This window comes from Phragmites australis, chromosome 10 (assembly GCF_958298935.1).
Source record: "Phragmites australis chromosome 10, lpPhrAust1.1, whole genome shotgun sequence".
Lineage (NCBI taxonomy): Eukaryota > Viridiplantae > Streptophyta > Magnoliopsida > Poales > Poaceae > Phragmites > Phragmites australis.
This window is the reverse complement of record NC_084930.1, coordinates 33565865-33584074: the sequence shown is the minus strand read 5'-3', so window position 1 is coordinate 33584074 and position 18210 is coordinate 33565865. Positions and strand designations below refer to the sequence as shown.

The following is an 18210-nucleotide window of genomic DNA, read 5'->3' as shown; positions in this document are numbered from 1 at the left end:
AGATAAAATTGATATAGAGTGAAATCTTATTGACGTGAAAGAGAATGTTATTGAGCTAGCTTTTGAACCAGAGCTCTAAATATTATAAGATATAAAAAAATTAGAAACATTTTTTTAAAATATATATACTAAAAGAAATAAAAGATAACACCTATCTCTTATTCTTATTGTGTCGGAGATAACCTCAGGGCGCCCGAGGCCAGGTCAGTAGCGACCTGAGAGTGGGTGCAGAGGCAGGGTAGGCAGCAGAGCACACGCGCTGTCGTACGCCTCGGCCTGCACGGATGTACGTGCGGTCATGGGCTCGGAGCTTCGGACCCCATGTGTAGTGTGGCCACTAGCCAGACTGGAGCTCGTTTCGACTACCGGTACAACGTCCAAAGCTGTTTCAAATTAAAATCCAGGAGCAACGGGCAGTCACATTCAATGACTCCCATCATCCATGGAGACGTGGGCATCAGGGCCTCGGGCATTTGATCATGGGCAGCAGCTGCGCCATGGCAGCAACATTGGGGTTTTTGGCATGGCACCACACGAGAAAATGGGGACAGGCGATGGCAATGACAAGTTCTTCGATGGCGAAACAAAGGGTGTGTGTAATCCAGCTCTTGGATAATGACCTAGCATGACAGACTGATTTTGACGATATCTTGCGCCGAAATCATAATGAAATAAAGCCATAGCGCAACTTCAGCGCGCCCAAAGGTTAGATGGAAATGATGGGAACAAAGTTCGTATAAACTCATTGGATCGAGCCACGAGATGGCTTGAACATGCAAGGAAGTTCGTTACACTGATGATCGACTCTAAGCGCAAAGCATCCTCTACAGTAATTTCCAAGAATAAAACTGCAACTCCAGCCGATTGAGCATGGAGATTCCATGCTCCACTACAAGAAAAATCTTATCCTGCTTGTATCCATGCGCAGCTGCAATTTGCAAAAGATTTTGTGTTATACCGGCAAATCGTTAGTTAGGGCTGTAGTGTGGCAATAGTACCTTGTGAACCCACTCTCCGCTTTTTGTGTCCAAGGTCCCATGCTGCAAGGCGAGCAGCTTCAGAGTGAAGCGAGGACCACATTCCTATGCCATCAGAAACAGATTGGGGTTTACTGCTAAAGATAATGAGGTAGCAATAATACAGAGCAGTAGATTTTAAGTGACTTTCCATCCGCAGCTGCAGAGAACTATAGGTAGCCTTTGCTAACATTTAACTAACAAGAACCGATGTGCAAGAGAAAGTTGCTACAAATATATCTACCAAAAATACTGTCTAGAAATATGCTAGGCCCAGGTGGATGCCTTGGGGGTTTTTTTTGGGGGGGGGGGGGGGGGATGGAGGATACACAATTGTATTCAATATCATTCCCATGCTCACCGATTCTTAAGCTGCCACCACTGATTTGCAGAAATATCTCGACTTGCATGGACACTCTCCTGCATTTCCTGGAGAAAGACTTCAGGACAGTCAACCCAACCGGAATTGGTTATAGATGATAAACTCAGATAATGTTTGGTTGGTTGGACAAAGTTAAATGAGATGAGATCGTTTTGGATGGACATGATGGTTCTGGATTGGATGACAAATTCAGAAGCCCAAAGTCACCGGCTTTTGCTTTTCGTTTTGTCATCTATAACTCATTTTTACTTATTGGTACATGAACTTGTTGTCCGTAAATCATTTTTATTTCTCATTTTGGCATCCATTTTGTTGTCCTTAAAATTTCGATAAAACATCCCAACTCAGTTTCTCAAAGGAACCTAACTCTGTAAATTAATCTTACACGCATGTTGTTTTGGAATGCATGTAATCACCAATTAGCAAGGGGGTTGGACTTGACCGAATCATTTAGGTTTTCAATCCAATATATGTCGGCATCATATTAAATCATTTAAATTAGAGTGAATTTATCTTGATATAACCAGGACCGTATGGGAAATTGGAATATAACTTAAGTCGTGCAGTCTTGTGGAAGATAAGGAAAAAAAATGAAGGTTAAGTGAGAGAACATGAGGTTTATGTATTTTCCGCTTTCAACAAAACCCAACTTTCATGATCACATTTACATCAAGTATCACTCACGACCAGCATAAGCTCCTCTGAATAAGAATGTACTATCTATATTTCACAACTGAAACAACCAAAGTTACAACTTACAACTTCAACGTCTGTTCAATAAGCTCGGACCATAAATTCAGGTCACAAATGGGGCAACACATACAGCTTCTATAGTGAAAACCTCAAAATGAAGATGCTATGAACAACTATATATCTTTAAGAGTGAAGTGAAGAATGGATGACTGATTGGATGCAGCATAATGGTAACACCGACAACATTGAACTGCTAAAATATTCCTACAAAAATCCTTTCTGCAAAATCATGCACATCTCTTGTGTCTACGTTGCAACAGTCGGTTTGAGTCTAGAAGCCAGCTTGAACTAATTTTCCCTTAAGATGGGCCATCCTTTCTTAGCGGTCTCATCGATCTTGGAGCTAATTTTCTTTTGGGTATTTGCAGGGCAAAGCTCAGCAGCATATGCATTCAACTTTGCAGCTAGAGTCGATGTCTGGAGCTCCTCCTCTGGCAGGTTCCCAATCAGTTGCAGGAGGAATGGCTTGCGTTTCAGCTCAAATTTCTAGCATCAAATTTTAGCTCACGTAAGTGCAAACAATAAATAGAAGAAACATAGAACGCATATGGCATTGCTACCTGATGTTCTGGTTCAGCAGGATAAAATGACCCCAATGGTTGGATCTGTGTGGTAATAACACTGCTGCGATCCTTAGTTTGTTCTCTTTCTTTGCTAAGAGCAGCCAATCTGGCCTCAATGGTTCCATTAGCGAAGATGATAGATCTGCAACCACACAAGTGACTCCACAATTAACAGTACGGTCTTTGGGACCTATCAAATAATGGTGCAGAACAACCATGGTGTTCATTCAAGAAAATTACTTGCTTAAAAAATTACCATAACATATTGTAATGTAAAAAAGTCCTTGTCAAGCCAATCCATTATCAATTTCATGATACCATGATTTAAAGGACAAAAATGGTGGCTTTAGTCTGATAGTAGCCTCACCTTAGCACTGTAACCAAAATTCATCTAACATGGAATGGTCATGGGACACAAACAGACTGATCATAATCTTACTAGACAAAACGGCCATGTCAAATCGTAAAAAAGGAGGACCTCATTTGCCAGAAAGAGATGAGAATTCAATTACCTATACTGATTACCAACATCTGGTCCTTGCCCAAACACCTCCCGAGGATCATGACTTGCCCAGAACACATCCAAAAGCTGCTTGTAGTGAATCAACCGGGGATCATACTCAACCTATAAGATTCAAGAGCGATAAATGGTCAATGCCAATCATTATTGCTCAGGAAACACTTCAGTGCCTAATATTTCCAGACTTATAATGCAAACAACTAAATCAATAAATAAAAATGAAGCTGGATCAAGCATGCCAGCATGCGTCGACCAGACATGTCCATTTTTTTCAAGCACGCGGCTGCACATGAACTAAGCTACCACTCGCAGCATCGCTGAATAGGAGAAGTATTTGAGGGCCAGAGGCTACTAGAACGGGTGAAGTTTGCACCTTGACGCACTCGGCGTGGTCGGCGAGGTTGCGGTACTCGGGGTTGGCCTTGGAACCGCCGGCGTAGCCGACAGAAGTGCGGATCACGCCGGGGAGGCACCCAAACGACGCCTCCGACCGCCAGAAGCTTCCCAGCGCGAACACTGCCGTCGCCGGCGCGCCCCCACGCGGCAGCGGCGCCGCGCGGCCCTGGAGGCGCGCGCCGGAGGCCCCCGCGACAAGGAGAATGATCACCGCTACCATTGCCGCGGAGGCGGCGGCGGAGGGGGCCATCGCGTCGGTCGGAATCGCCGGGAGGTCGGGTCGGTCGGAGATCGGGATCCGGGAGGAGGATTACCAACCGGCGGGTGGGATTGTTGGTTACTCGTCGGTGTGGGAGGGACTATTCGGGGAGACGGTGGATAAGCGAGGCAGGGTGGGAAGTTGGGCTTTTTGGGCTGAACAAGTGGGCCTACAATGGTCTGTAGAGTTATATTTTTTAAATCTAAAAATTGTAAATACATACGTCTATTTTGAAATTTTATAGCTCTTATAAAAGGTGACAGGTTTAAAAAGATTAAAATGCAGCATTTCAGTGATCTCAAAATTCAAAATACTATCAAAATGATCATGGAAATTTTTGAAATTTTTTGGTGCAGAAGATCTACAATATAGTGCTAAAAAAATTCAATGCAAACGGTTACTTGTAGGACGTTGAATTTTTTCTTTTTTGTTTCTTATTTTTTAGTTATATTTTTATCTGAATATTTTTGGAGATCTAGATTTGGGTGTTGTTAGGGTTCGGATTGGGGGCTTCGGGCTTGTAGGGAAGCTCTAGGCTGATAGCCAGATCGGTGGTGGGTGGTGGCTTAGTGAGGGTGGCACCACCAGAGCCATGAGCAACAAGAGAGGCAGTGGATGGGGTTGGCAGTTGGGGCATCAAATTAACTATTGAACAACATGGGGTTAGCGTGGCGGCGACTGACAACAAGAGCCACCAGAGACGGAGCGGGAGCAGGGGTGCAAGAAGTTTCTCGCTGGAGCCAATGAAGGAGGTGGTTGAGGAGAGTCTGGTGGTGACGACGATGGGGCCGATGACTTGAAGGTGCCGCACAGCACTTTCGGGATACCACCCACACGATTTCGATTCCCCCCATGTTTGGGCCTAATGATGGGAAGGTGATGCTTCTTGGGTTAAACAATTCATTTTTTCCTCCTTTTTCTAAAAACAAACTCCAAATGAGAGTGAGTGTGGCTAACGACAAAATCACTTGAGAAGTAGCAATATGCGGTGCATGCCCTGAAATGTAGCCATGCAGTATTTAGATTTACAATTACATGCAATTATGCATCCTCTAGGACAAGTGCAATGCCAGTGACATATGTTGGACCTGTACAGGGTCAAGTAACAATCAAGCACTTAATATACACTATCCAGTTAAACACGCAGTTTGCACAAAGATACTGTGCAGGCATACAGTGTGTTCTAGTGGCAATATGTGCTCCAGCTAACATCCCCTGAAGAAGCAGCAACAGAGCAAACACATCCATTCCTAATATTCTGGCACATGAAACCGTCTTCTCATCCGCAACTCCAGGGCTGCTGCTCCTGAACTCTTTGCTGCATGTATGAGACTGGCTAGTTCTGCTCACCTGCTAAAAGGTAGCCATTTGCTGCAGTTGTTGCTCGAGTACTGAGCTCATTGCTGCCACGGAGTTCTGCAGGAACGCTTTTGTCAGATGTCTGCAAAATTCTTTCTTCAACTACAGGCTAAGAATGAAAGGCCAAGCCAAGCTGCTGAAGGATTGGTATGGTATGTGGTTCTTAGACATGCTATGATGTTGTATGACAGCACCTTATCATTCTATCATAAAAGAAGCAACTTATTTCCTAGGACTTCATAAGTCATAACAAAGGTGAGTCGAAGATCAAGATCAATAGAAAAGGCGAAACCAAAGTTTCTTCGAGGACAATCAGACAACATGCAGCAGGGCACCATTGTTATCTCCAAACAATAACTCAACAGTATCAAGTTGTCTAATACTACTATCCATATAAGATACTGGTACTCTCAATCTGAACCAAAATTTTAAAAAAGGAGATATTATTGTGCATGTTAGTTCACTAACCAACAAGTCGGCGAAGTGCAAAAAACTACTTTGAGTTATGAAAATGGAATGCAAAAATGAATAATTTCCTAAAGAAATTGTATCTATCATCTGTGAAGGTAATGTAAACAATCAAAATGTAAGGAAAAGTAAAACTTTAAAAGTAGGAAGAACCATAACCTGGGATGGCAGACGCTCTCGAATATGGCAAAGTTAGCAAGGCAAATAAGATCCCCATAATTGGGTGTGAAGATTCCTGCAAGTTGGTACTATTACTCAGCCCCCCCCCCCCCCCCCAGCTCATAAGATGTAGAGCTCGAAGAAGATATTGATATTGTAAAGAATACTCCCAACAAAGAAGAATCAACCGTTTTAGTAATGCTCCAAGAGGACGACCGTTTTCGCCACAGGCGTAATGCTAGGGCATGGAGCTCATACATGACACAACATAGGTCTGGACTCTAGAAGGTAGGCTGGTTTCTCAGATAGAATGTTGAAAGATACTCTGTAAATTTGTTTGGCTGAATCCTCACAGTTCAATTGAAGATACTTCAGAATGTAACTAAATAGCCACTTGCTCCTCATCAACAAGCATATGGTCACAGGGAATAGTTCCAGCAATCCTCATCTTGTGATGGATATCTTGCAGCACACCGTTGATCAAGTCAGATTCACTGTTGGACTTATCACGTTCTACAAAAACATGAACCTTATTTGCCACCTCAACCCAACTACATCCTGTTGTTTCTTTAGTCCTCGATTATTCATCTTTGGCCTAATTTCTGCTGCTTCTTTCCACTTACCAGCAGAAGCATAGATGTTAGACAAGAGAGTATAGGTTCCAATATTATTAGGTTCTACTTCCAGATATTTCTAGCTGCCAAATTAACAATGCTCTCATCTCCATGAGCATTACACCCACCTAGAAGGGCACTCCAGATGGAACCTAACGTAGGCTTAATCTTAAGACACTGAATTAATCTTTTGGCATCATCAAGTCGTCCTGTTCGGCTACAAAGATCAATCAAGCAAGTATAATGTTCATCACGAACTGCAATTGACCTATCTTTTACCATGGATTCAAATATTTAAGCCCTTCGTCAACCAAACCAGAGCACTGCATGCTGAGAGCAACACCACATAGGTCACATCATTCGGCTTATATCCATTTTCTTGCATATTTTCATACAAGCGTATTTTCAAACTGAAATGTGTTTTGCATATCATCTGATACACCTGCTTCCCTTCACAGAGTGCCGCGAGATTGCTGCATGCATCAAGAGGACCCAAAAATGTCACTTGATTTGGTCTGATACTCGCCATAAGCATACCACTAAACAACCCTAATGCCAGTTCACTCTGCATGCCTTGCAAGTAACCATTCATCATGGTAGTCTAAGTTGTTGAGAAATTCATGAAATTATAATGTTTTCATGAGCTTTCATCAGTTGAACCAGTTGGCCCTTTTGGCCTTTGTTTGGCCCGGGCCCATTCGGCTGGGAGTACAAGGGCAAGGGCGTCGGTGCAGCTAGGGTTGAGTGGATAAAAAAACAAAAAAGAGCAGAGAGGAGCGGGTGGCGTTCAGGCGGCGGTGGCGTAACCACCCTCCGACCCTTCCAGGGGCTCGGGTGGTGTTGGAGGGCGCTGCTGCCGCTATATGGAGGCCGGTTTCCTTCTCCCTGTTCACCGATTGAAAATCCTCTCCGTGTTCTTGCTCTCACACCTTTATCTCTTTCGGTTTTTTGGGGGTTCACCTCTTGGGTTGGATCCGAGTGGAGTTCATGCTTTGGCTCGGTGATTCAGTGCTCAAAGTGATTGGGTGGAGGAGCTCCATTGTTGGGACTCTTTGGTGATGTGGTTGCCGAGGCTCGCCCACACGCGCCAACACGGTGCGGTGAGACTCTGTCTCTCCGTCTTCCTCTTCGGCGGAAACGATGGTGAATACGATTTCTGGGACATCGACCGGTGTGTCGTGCCTTGCCTCGCTGCTCTGTGTATTTAAGGAAATCACTTTGTGAGTATTTTGTCCTTTCTATGTTCTGGACAGCAGGTTCATACTTTTGTATGCTCGAAGATGATTCATTGTTCTGAGATTGGGATTGTTTACTGAGTACACTAGCTTAGCCTGTGATTTCTCATGTCATCTGGTTGAAATTGGTAGTTCTGGAGGCTCAGTGGTGTGTGCATCGGCTCTGTTCCTGTTCACAATGATACACTTGTTGATCTGGGTCATCCATATACTACATGTTATTCTTATCATTGTATTAGTATTGCAGTGAGTTCTAAGTGCTCTTTACATGTTTGTTTCTAGTTGGATTGCTAGTGCAAATTGTTGTCTCTTTTTTGTGCAACTTGTTGTACAATCTCATATATGGCTTGGCTCAGTAGTGATTTATTTCTACTGTTTTGTTTATGAGCACTTTGACATCGAATTGCAACACTGTCCTTGATGAGCCTTTAGAACTTGAGAATCAAATTCAGGTTATTTTACTAGCTGAGATCTTAGAAACATTCCCCAATCGATGACTTTCTTTCTAGGACAATTAGGGAGCAGAACATTGAAAGTCCTGGGGCCAATTGTTATGTTTTTACTGAGAGCACTTTTATAAATCATATGTATTTGCTATCCAACTTTTGACATATACATGAATATAGAATCTGATAGTTTTGCTTTTCCTGCAATTTTACATTCAAAGTTCATGTATACTTGGTTCACGCTGTTAAGTTCTTGTTTTTATACATATGGAATAATATCAATGCTCATATTATCGCATTATACATAACACAAGTAACCATATTCCTTTGAGGCATCTCATAAAAAAGCTCTCTTGCCTTCTTTAAATCTTTGTTCTTGATAAAACCGGTAATCACAAAGCAATATCCCTCATGGGTATCTGCATGAACAAATCAAGCGCTTCATCAATCCTCTGGTTTCTTGCATACCGGGAGATCATGGCATTCCAAGAAACCATATTCCTCTCTGGTGTGCCATCAAACAACACTCGAGCCTCATTAACATTCACGTTCCGTGCGATGCCAGCATGTCCCTCTCAGACATTCTCTCAAACAACTTGTGCACTTTATCTATTGAGTTGCATGCACCGACCAGCTCACTCAAAAGTCTAACTTAATGAAGAAAGATGGGCAATTCACTTATACTTGAACACCCTCCTCACTTGGAGGCTCCCTCAGGCCTCAGACATAGAAATAGGAGTCAGCTACAATTTTTTGTTTAATCGCGTCCGCCAAGACTCGATTTCAAGACCTCTGGCTCTGATACTATATTGAACTATAAGCACCGATCAGTTTACCTAAAAGCCTAAGATGATAAAGAAAGATGAGAAATTCACTTATACTTCAACATTATCCAGAATGTTCCAAGAGCCAGCATCCCTCACCAACATGTGATTAAATAGCAAGCAGGCATCGCCCACGCGGCTCACCGTGGCATACGCCTCCATCATCGTGTTCCATGTGACAATGTTCTTCTCTGGCATCCGATCGAACAGTGCTTGCGCCTCATCGACGCGCCGTGTGCGTACCCGGAGAGGAGAGTCAGCTAGGTGACCATGTTCTGGTGCACATCTCGCGTCACGAACATCCCCTGATGCACGTACACCGCCACTAGTGCTGAAGGATTTTTAGGAATGCATGCAATCGATGCTCCCCAGCATCCTGAGGAACCCTCTTTGCTCGCCAATGGCTAACAAGTGAACAGTGTCCTTTGCAGTGGGAGCGCGGAGGTACTAAACAGAGAAAAGCAAGACAATAGCTTCCACAAATTTTGTCAGGGCAAGCATCGTTGTGCTAGCACTAATCTGAACGTACTCGTCCACTGCGTCTGGACTGACTCCTTATTCCAGTTGTCGTATGATAGTTGTCATCTTTTGGAGGGGGCTCACGCCCAGCTTCCCAGTGGCATCCCTCTTCTGCCAAAACTATTGGTCATGGTACTCCACAGTAATGATAATTCTCAAGAACAATGGCCGACTCATCCGAAACCTTAGAGGGTGACCAGTCGTTAGTACTCATCAAAATATATAAATGTGTTACTACTGAAGATGGCCTCACCTACGGTAGAACAATGCATCACCACACACTGGGATGTCAGAGAAGTAGTCTTGGAATAGCCTAGTAGCACTAGGGATGGCAATCGGGTACAATATGTATGGATAGTGCTCACCCATACCCATATCCGTCGGTTTTTTACCCGCCCCCAGGCGAAGGGTCAGAGCCAAACCTGTCACTCGCAGGTATACCCATTACCCACATAGCAGTGGGGCGGGCCGATGGCATGACGCGACGGGATGAGGCGGGGCAACGGCGCTGGGCGGAAGGAAGGGCGATGTGAGGCGGTGGGACGTGCTAAGAGCTCGGGAGAGGGAGTGGCGCAAGGTGGTAGGGCGACACGGCAAGGCAACGCGACGGGATGAGGTGGGGGCAGGTTAGGGCAGTGACGCGGGGTGGTGCGACGTGACGCGGCGGTGGGGCGGCGTGGCGAGGCAGGGCGGTCTGCTAGGGACGGGGGTGCAGAGGGGGTGATCGAGGGGTGACGGGGAGATTGAGTGGTTGGCAGGGTGAGAAAGTGAGTGGATGAGGATGGAAGATAGGGGTTAGAGAGTTTGGACCCACCTATCAGAGAAAGTGTACATGTATACGAGTTTCACGGGTATTACCCATACCCATACCCGTTTACCCCTCGGGTAATATTTTCTACCCACGAACATACTCATGGGTAGCAAATGCAACTCATACCTTACCCTATGGATATTTATCTATGGTTAAAAGGGTAATCGAGATAAATTGTCATCCCTAAGCAGCATATTCGTGGTGCCCATGGTCTACGACCGCATGTCCTAGTACAGAGCCACGATGACACATGCGATCTTGGGTAGCAACCTCTTCCTCCTCGATGTCGATCAGTAACATCAATTTGTCCTCATCATCGCTCGAGTCCGATGAAAACAACATGAATGGATCTCCGAATGTAGACGAGTTCATTGTGTAAATGTAAAATATGGAGGCAATTGTGCCTCTCTACTTTGTCAGCCGTCCTGTCTTATAGGCAATCTATGACTGGGTTCCCATGCAATCTAACATGCATGTACTTCCTGGCTTGCACAGGAATCGTGACCACGAGGGTAGCAGGCATGTGGTTCCTGGCTTCCATGAGAAGCATAGTGCCCACAAAGCTATTAGGGAATTAGGCTCAGAATTAGGACTGTTTACGTATAAAATACATATATGTATTGCTGGTTGATTTGTGCTTGGAGCCATGAAATAGGTAGCGTGTGTGTGCTACGCTGCTCTTTGGATTTGAGAAAACACTGAAATAGAGAAGAGAGTGGTTGAGAGATTGGTGGCAGAAGGGATTTGGATTAGAGGTGTATGCAACATTCTTCTCTTCTTACGAAATACACGTATAATGTATACGTACTATATATTGTAGCTGTATTGTTTGTGTCATGGTAATTATGTGAAAATAATAGAATATTGAAAGTCTATTTATGAAGAGAATAAGTATGAGAAAGAAATTTCTCTAAATTTTTTTTTTGAGCTGAGAAGGAAATGAAACGAAGAAAATTGTTGAGATGGTCTAAGCTAGAGGAAGTCACTCCTAGTCCGGAGTCAATCACCTGGAAGTTTCAGATCTTGGCCGTCTGATTCTGCAATGGACGGGTAGGATTGTCTCGATCCTACCCACCAGAGCTCGACACGGCTACCAAGGCTTCCTTTGTACAGCAACAAGCTATCCATACGAAAGTGCACCCAAACCTTCCCTGAAGTGTCCAATCAAAATCGAAGCCAAAGAAACGACAAAGAACGGGGTGGAGGCGAGAGGGCCACGCGTCAAAAACATAGCGGTGATGGTTGCATCTTCCTGCTCCGGCGACGCCGACGCCGACCCGATGGCGCTCGTGCAGGAGTACAACGCTGAGGAGCTCGCCATCGCCAACAGGGTTCTGCATGACAACGCCGCTCAGAGCATCCTCAACTTGGAACACGAGTTGCTCCAAATCCACCACAACGGTGTTGACCTCTAGAAGTGCTCTTTTCAGATCCACGGCAGCTGGGGTGCTGTCCGAACTCAAGTTGTCGTTGGCCACCTTCTTTAATGCAGCAGCCGCCTCCTGCACATGTTCTTGCATCTTCGACAGGACATAAGCTAGCGATGCAGCGTCCATCTACAAGAACGGCGCAAGCGCATCGGCGACATCACAATGTGCCAAATAATGTACAGACTCAATCAACAACCGCACAATTACATCAACAGGCAACAAGATGCTAAGATTCAATGGCTGCAGCAAATACACTGTAAAAATTTGCCTACAGGTTCACCAGAAAATCATACAACTGCAACAATCACACTTGCAAGTTCCAAAGCAGCAGAACTTAGTGCTCAATATGTAGACTTTTGAGTGATCATTCTATCTACATCTATGGATGCAGTTTTTGTGTGTTCACTTGCAAATTCAATGAAGAGAAACGACACCAATGTCTGCATTTTACCAGAAACTCATCCATTTCCAAGCCCTGCATTCAATCTGGATGCATAATTTCCCTTAATCTAGTAAATTTATAAACAAAATTAATTTTTGTTCCATTTTGGCAACTAAAATGTTCCATTTTCGTCCTGACTAAATGGATCTGGAAGCAAACCTTCGTCGCCTATGCTCAATCTCGTAGAGAATGGCTGCTTGCGCACCTAGGGGACTTGAACGTGCTCGCGCTGCAGCGCCTACACCTGCTTTGCCCTCTACCTCTATAACTTCCACTGGAACCCTCCCTTCCCCCCCTCACCGACAGAGCCCCCCCACCACCACGCGGTACTACCGCAACATTCACATATTCGAAATGATTTGGGGGAGATTGTTCCGTACCTCTCGTCGTCGCTCCTTCTTACTACCGTGCTGCTTCCCTCCATACGTCCGCATGGATGAAGCCTTAGGAATCCCCACGCCATCGCCGTCGCCGTCAATCTTCCTCCACCCTCGCACATGCCGCAATTGCCACCCCTCGTTTCCTCCTCTTTCGCCCGAGCGCGCGACCTCAACGACCACCACTTGTCCCGCTCGGTGTCTTCACGAAGGAATTGAAGAGAGGTTCCCAAAGACGTGAGAACCTTTCTCTTTTCCCGTCGTGTGCTAGTCCTCAAGGGGAAGACGTTGGAGCCCTCCGGCAATTCTCGTCTCAGCCCTCGTGAGGGAACACTTGGAGATGGTCTAAGCCGGAGGAAGCCACTCCCAGTCTGGTGTAGTTTCAGATCTTGGCCGTCCGATTCTGCAATGGACGTCTCGATCCTACCCACCAGAGCTCGACGCGGCTACCGAGGCTTCCTTCGTACGGCAACAAGCTATCCATACGAAAGCGCACCCAAACCTTCCCCGAAGTGTCCAATCGAAATCGAAGCCAGAGAGACGGCGGAGAAGGGGGGTGGCGGCGGGGGGTCCACGCGTCAGAGACATAGCGGCGATGGCTGCATCTTCCTGCTCCGGCGGCGACGGCGCCGACCCGATGGCGCTCGTGCAGGGGTACAACGCCGAGGAGCTCGCCATCGCCGGGGAGTTCTTGACCACGTGGCTCCCCTTCCTCTCCGCCGGCCTCTGCCCCTCATGCGTCTCGTCCCTCCGCACCCGCGTCGACTCTCTGCTCCCGCGAGGTAACCGCCGCCATGGCTCGTGCGACGGCCGCATACTCGTGTTTTAGGGTTTGTTAGTTCTCGTGTCTCACGTCCACGCGACTCGCGCAGCCGAGGAATCGCCGCCGCCGCCACTGCGGATCGATCAGATTGAGCCGTCGGGGTGGGATTCGGATCCGGCGCCCCAGCAGCATCTGCCGTTCGAGCCGAGCGGCTGGGACTCGGATCCGCCGCCCCCGCCCCCGCCGCCGCCGCAGCAGCAGCAGCTGGCGGCGGAGAAACCGAGGATGTCGTGGGCGGACATGGCGCAGGAGGACGAGCTCGCCGCGGCGGCGGAGGAGGACTCGGCGGCCGTGGCAGCCGATGACGGGGAGGAGGGGAGCGAGGCGGGGAGGCCAAAGGTGCAGTTATCCAGGGAGCAGCGGGAGCAGAGGCGGTTCCGGAACGTGGTGCGGAAGAAGGATTTAATATGCCTCGAGAGAGTCAATGGCCGGCTTGTAAACATCCTTGCAGGTCTCGAGCTTCATGCGGGTGTATTCAGCTCGGCTGAGCAGCGATGCATTGTTGAATGCGTGTACGACCTCCAGGAGAGGGGCAAGCGTGGGGAGCTCGGAGGTGACTTTTGCACCCCCACATAGATTCAATATTGTGCCCTGATTTGGTTCATCGTAGAAATTTGTGGATGAATCCACTGGATTATTATAATGTCTAGAGTTTAAAGAAATGTTTGCATAAGATCAACTTTAGCTCAGGACTCAGGACAATGCAAAGTGGCAAAGTGTGAGTCGAGCTTTTTTTAGCTGTGGTGGAGGTGACGCTTTTGAACCATTTGTGTTGTGAGTTGTGACTGATATTAAGGCTATGGTAGTTTTGGGAGTATGGACTACGGAGGCGGGTGCTTATTTTGTGTTAATTTGTTAAGTATGTGACTCTTAATTATGTTTGCAGGACAATTTATGAAGGTCTGTACGAACTAATTTAGTTTGTGATGTAGACCATATCGCATAATGCTGGCATAAAAAGAAAGGATGTTCTCATGATTAGTTGAACATTGGTCTTTTGGGTAATGATTTTCAGGTTTAGTATGTGATCTTTACCAAAACGTACTAGAAACTTAATTTAATTAGTAGATCATTAAATTTACCTGAGAAAAACATCATATTCAGCTTTGGTGGTTGTAAACAATCCTGTTGATGAAGTTAACAAACCACATAACATGTCTATCCATTTCCATTTGTTCTAAAATCCTTATGTTTTATAGTTCTAAGTGTGCTCCTTTCTGTATTGTTTCCATGTATTTGGTAAGTTTTAGGCAATGTCATCGTGATAGTAAGCGTTCAGAGACTAAAATACCACAATTTACATGCTACCATACGAGGTATAGTACCAAAATTATCTCCTCGAGTATGAGTATTGTGGGGAAAACGAGTTGATAATAATGTGGAAATACATTTTTCATGTCTTATGCTACCTATCTATGCATCTTCAACACCGATGTTTATCCATTAACCTTAGCATCCAAGCATAAGTAATTCAGCATCATTTAGTATTATCTGCACATGAGTTTGGTTTCTTTACTTTATGTGATTTTACATTGACTGTAATATTTCACATGAACATTTGCAAGAAGACAAACATGCACAGCTTACTGTATTTCTTTCAGACCTGGATCCCATTTTTACCATGATTGCAATGTTTTGATATATAGAGTGGGCTGTCATCAACATTGGTGTGCACGGTCCTTAAATCTACTTTGTTCTTCACATTTCAGGAAAAAGATATCTCTTTTTGTTGAAACCTTACATAAATGTATCAGAATATGTAGAATGGAACGTCCATTTGTCCTCACCATTATTTCTCTATTATGGGCGATTGCACATGCCAAAATCTAGTGTAGCTGATTCCTTGGAGCACTGAAGTCCTATGTGAGTCAACTTGGTTCTGGATATAATTTTTGTGCAAACTGAAGCCCCTATATTATTGTGCTGCTAACCTGCGTATTCAAGATGACTTTTGTGACTCCATGCATCCACCATGAACTGTATAACATGTAATCACAGGCTGACTATATGTCATGCAAGCTTTGAGAAGTTGATCGTACAAACTAGTTAGTAATAGGCCAAGCTTGTGGATGTTATAAATTCTACTCTTCCTGAATCAGCTTACATTGATTCCAGTTGCTCCTTAGTAGGGTGGGGGATGTCTTGGTTGAATTAATCCGATTTTTTGCCAAGAGGAAAGCAGAAATGAAGAAAAAATCAATTAGACTTCTAATTTTTATGTAATTTTATAAACTATGATGCTTCCTATATTTCGAATTGTACAATGGTACTCATAATGTTTCTTTCTTCTGTGATGTTTGAATATTGTTGAAAACTTGAAATGTAAATGTAATCAAATTCATAGCTTGCAGTTGTTCGTCTATCATATTTAGCTTTTCTATTTTTGTGTGGCTAAATCCAGTTATGTTTCACCCATACCAGATCGTACATATTCAGAACCCCAAAAATGGATGCGTGGTAAAGGCCGAGTAACAATCCAATTTGGATGCTGTTATAATTATGCTACGGTACTTTCCTCATTTGAGCTTCTTGATTCCATCATCTTGTGAACATTATTTTAGCACTGATGAACCCCATCTGTAAATCTAAAAATAAAATCTGTCATGGCAGGATAAGAATGGAAATCCACCAGGCATTATGCGAACCGTTGTTTCTGATCCGATGCCTGACCTCTTTAAGGTTATGGTTAAGAGATTGGTACGGTGGAATGTTCTTCCTACGACTTGTGTACCGGACAGCTGCATTGTAAATATATATGAACCTGGAGATTGCATCCCACCACATATAGATAGTCATGATTTTGTTCGGCCATTTTGTACCGCTTCTTTCCTCAGTGAATGCAACATTCTTTTTGGATCTACTCTGAAAATAGCTGGCCCTGGAGAATTCACCGGTTCAACTGCGATTCCCCTCCCTGTCGGGTACTTTGCTTATCATGTCATGCTCCTTAGATTACTTATGGTAGTTGCATTTGTCTATATATAATGTGGAAGATTGAAATTGTTTTTTCCTTGACATTTCAAACTTGTGAATGTATATGACTTTAAAAGGCCGTTTTTGAGAATGATATTGCTTGCTCAATGGTGTAATGATTTGCTTAACTTGTCTCTTTTCATCTTTTTTTTTTGTGTGTGGTGAGATGGGATACTTCTAATGATTCATTTTTGCCATATCACTTTCATTTTTCTCACCAGAATGTCAATGATCTCTTCAATTTTACATAATTCGTGGGTAGTATCTTTAGTATTTTAGTGGTACAATTCATAAGCTAGTATTTCTAGATCACAAGGTGACCAATTTTATTCTGCAGTTCTTTGGTTCTCTTACTAAATATAAACATTCACAGGTCCGTGCTTGTCCTGAATGGCAATGGTGCTGATGTAGCAAAGCATTGTGTTCCAGCAGTCCCGACCAAAAGGTTGCACTTGTTTGTTGTATTCTTTTTTCAGAATTAATTCAACTGTTGCACATTCAAAACCTGATGCGCTACTTAAACACAGGATATCCATTACCTTCAGAAGAATGGACCCAGCAAAGCGTCCATTCAGTTTTAAAGATGATCCGGAACTGCTTAACATTACACCTCTAGGGACGGCTGTACAAGAAGCTGGCAGATCTTCGGACGAAGGCAAGAGCAAGCTACCTGATGCGCAGATTAGAAATCTGAGCAAAATATCCAGAGGCAAGAGATCTAAAGGACGGACATCTGCTGGAAAGACTGGATGGGACATTCTGGGAGACCAACCACCTGGGTATGCAAATTCCCCTGCAGTAGATGTGTTGTCACAACAAAGCTTGCGTGGCCAGCGCACCGTCTCTGCTGCAAGTGCTGAGAGAGAAAGGAACTCTGCTGGGAGGTCAAGAGAATCAAGATATCAAACAAATGCGCCTGGTATGCAATCTCAGGTGGAAGATATCAGAGAGTGGCCAAGTCGGTTGGCACAAGAGAGGAGGCATGGTAATGGCATGAGCTTCAGTGAAGATGGTGTGGAATCCGGGGAAAGGAGACCGCGAATGGAGCACAGGCAGATATCGATGATAAACCGAACGATAAATGATGAGATGGATTCCCTTTCAATCTCAAACCGTGAATCAGCCGAGCAGCCCCGTGCTATTGTGCGAACCATATATAACAAGCCAAGGACTAGAGTAAGCCTGGATGATTGAGCCGCACTCATGCTTGTGAACCCTTTGTTGGAAGAGAGTTGATATCTGAAAGGATACTTCGACTGTATATTTTGTTAGGTGTTATCAGAGCACCAAAAGATAGCGTAGACCTCGTAGAAGACATGTATTGAGTAACTTAGACATAAATTTATTGCAAGATAATCAGGCGCCTGCCCTGTAGATAAGAGTTGCTTCCGGATATTGTAATTGTGACCGATGCATTGGTGATTGATGTCTAGTACTCAATAATTTGGCTCCATAATTGATGTTCTAATCTTTGATGCATGTTTATGCTTGTGTCATTTGTGATAATCACAGATTCACAGGGTTGAAACCCTAGAAGGATATCATATGCAGTAGTCATTGTTACTACGGCGGAGTTCAATTGTTTTACGGACTACGGTGATTATATTTGTGCTTTCAAAGGGGGAAAGTGGGGGCGGGGGGGGGGGGGGGGATAGAGGGTGTGTTTGGTTTAACGTCCATGCACACCGTACCAATTTTTTGGTGGTTGACGGCTCGTCAGCTACACGTTTGGTTCCATGGCAATCATCGGCGCGTGCACGTGAAGCATGGGCGGGCCATTCCTTAGCTAAAGATTTAGGTATTATTTGGTTTGTGGGATGGGTAGGACGGAACGGATTCAT

The 18210-nt window shown here is 44.8% G+C and overlaps 2 protein-coding genes and 1 pseudogene across 2 annotated transcripts; 1 reads left to right on the top strand and 2 right to left on the bottom strand.

Annotated features, from left to right (window-relative positions):
* Positions 1 to 2100: 2100 nt before the first annotated feature.
* On the bottom strand, positions 2101 to 4016 carry LOC133930899 (peptide methionine sulfoxide reductase A5-like). The gene is made up of 4 exons (XM_062377669.1): positions 3608 to 4016; positions 3227 to 3339; positions 2712 to 2856; positions 2101 to 2637 (listed from the first exon to the last, which is right to left on the bottom strand). Exons 1-4 carry the CDS (start codon positions 3878 to 3880, stop codon positions 2440 to 2442), a joined length of 729 nt encoding a protein of 242 aa, XP_062233653.1. The 5' UTR covers positions 3881 to 4016; the 3' UTR covers positions 2101 to 2439.
* A 2031-nt stretch (positions 4017 to 6047) lies between these two features.
* Positions 6048 to 9296, bottom strand: LOC133930283 (pentatricopeptide repeat-containing protein At2g35030, mitochondrial-like; annotated as a pseudogene).
* Positions 9297 to 13056: 3760 nt separating this feature from the next.
* Positions 13057 to 17848, top strand: LOC133930898 (RNA demethylase ALKBH9B-like). The gene is made up of 6 exons (XM_062377668.1): positions 13057 to 13355; positions 13446 to 13949; positions 15818 to 15903; positions 16007 to 16317; positions 16743 to 16814; positions 16897 to 17848. Exons 1-6 carry the CDS (start codon positions 13169 to 13171, stop codon positions 17561 to 17563), a joined length of 1827 nt encoding a protein of 608 aa, XP_062233652.1. The 5' UTR covers positions 13057 to 13168; the 3' UTR covers positions 17564 to 17848.
* The last annotated feature ends 362 nt before the right edge of the window (positions 17849 to 18210 follow it).

Bases quoted from the DNA above. Each gene is read 5' to 3' on its own strand.
- LOC133930899 (XM_062377669.1), bottom strand. From the start codon at position 3,880: ATGGCCCCCTCCGCCGCCGCCTCCGCGGCAATGGTAGCGGTGATCATT. The intron at 2,857-3,226 runs GTAATTGAATTC...GTGTGGTTGCAG, and splicing joins GATGTTGGTAATCAGTATAG to ATCTATCATCTTCGCTAATG. The intron at 2,638-2,711 runs GTAGCAATGCCA...ATTTGATGCTAG, and splicing joins CTGCTGAACCAGAACATCAG to AAATTTGAGCTGAAACGCAA.
- LOC133930898 (XM_062377668.1), top strand. From the start codon at position 13,169: ATGGCTGCATCTTCCTGCTCCGGCGGCGACGGCGCCGACCCGATGGCG. The intron at 16,318-16,742 runs GTACTTTGCTTA...AAACATTCACAG, and splicing joins GCGATTCCCCTCCCTGTCGG to GTCCGTGCTTGTCCTGAATG. The intron at 16,815-16,896 runs GTTGCACTTGTT...ACTTAAACACAG, and splicing joins CCAGCAGTCCCGACCAAAAG to GATATCCATTACCTTCAGAA.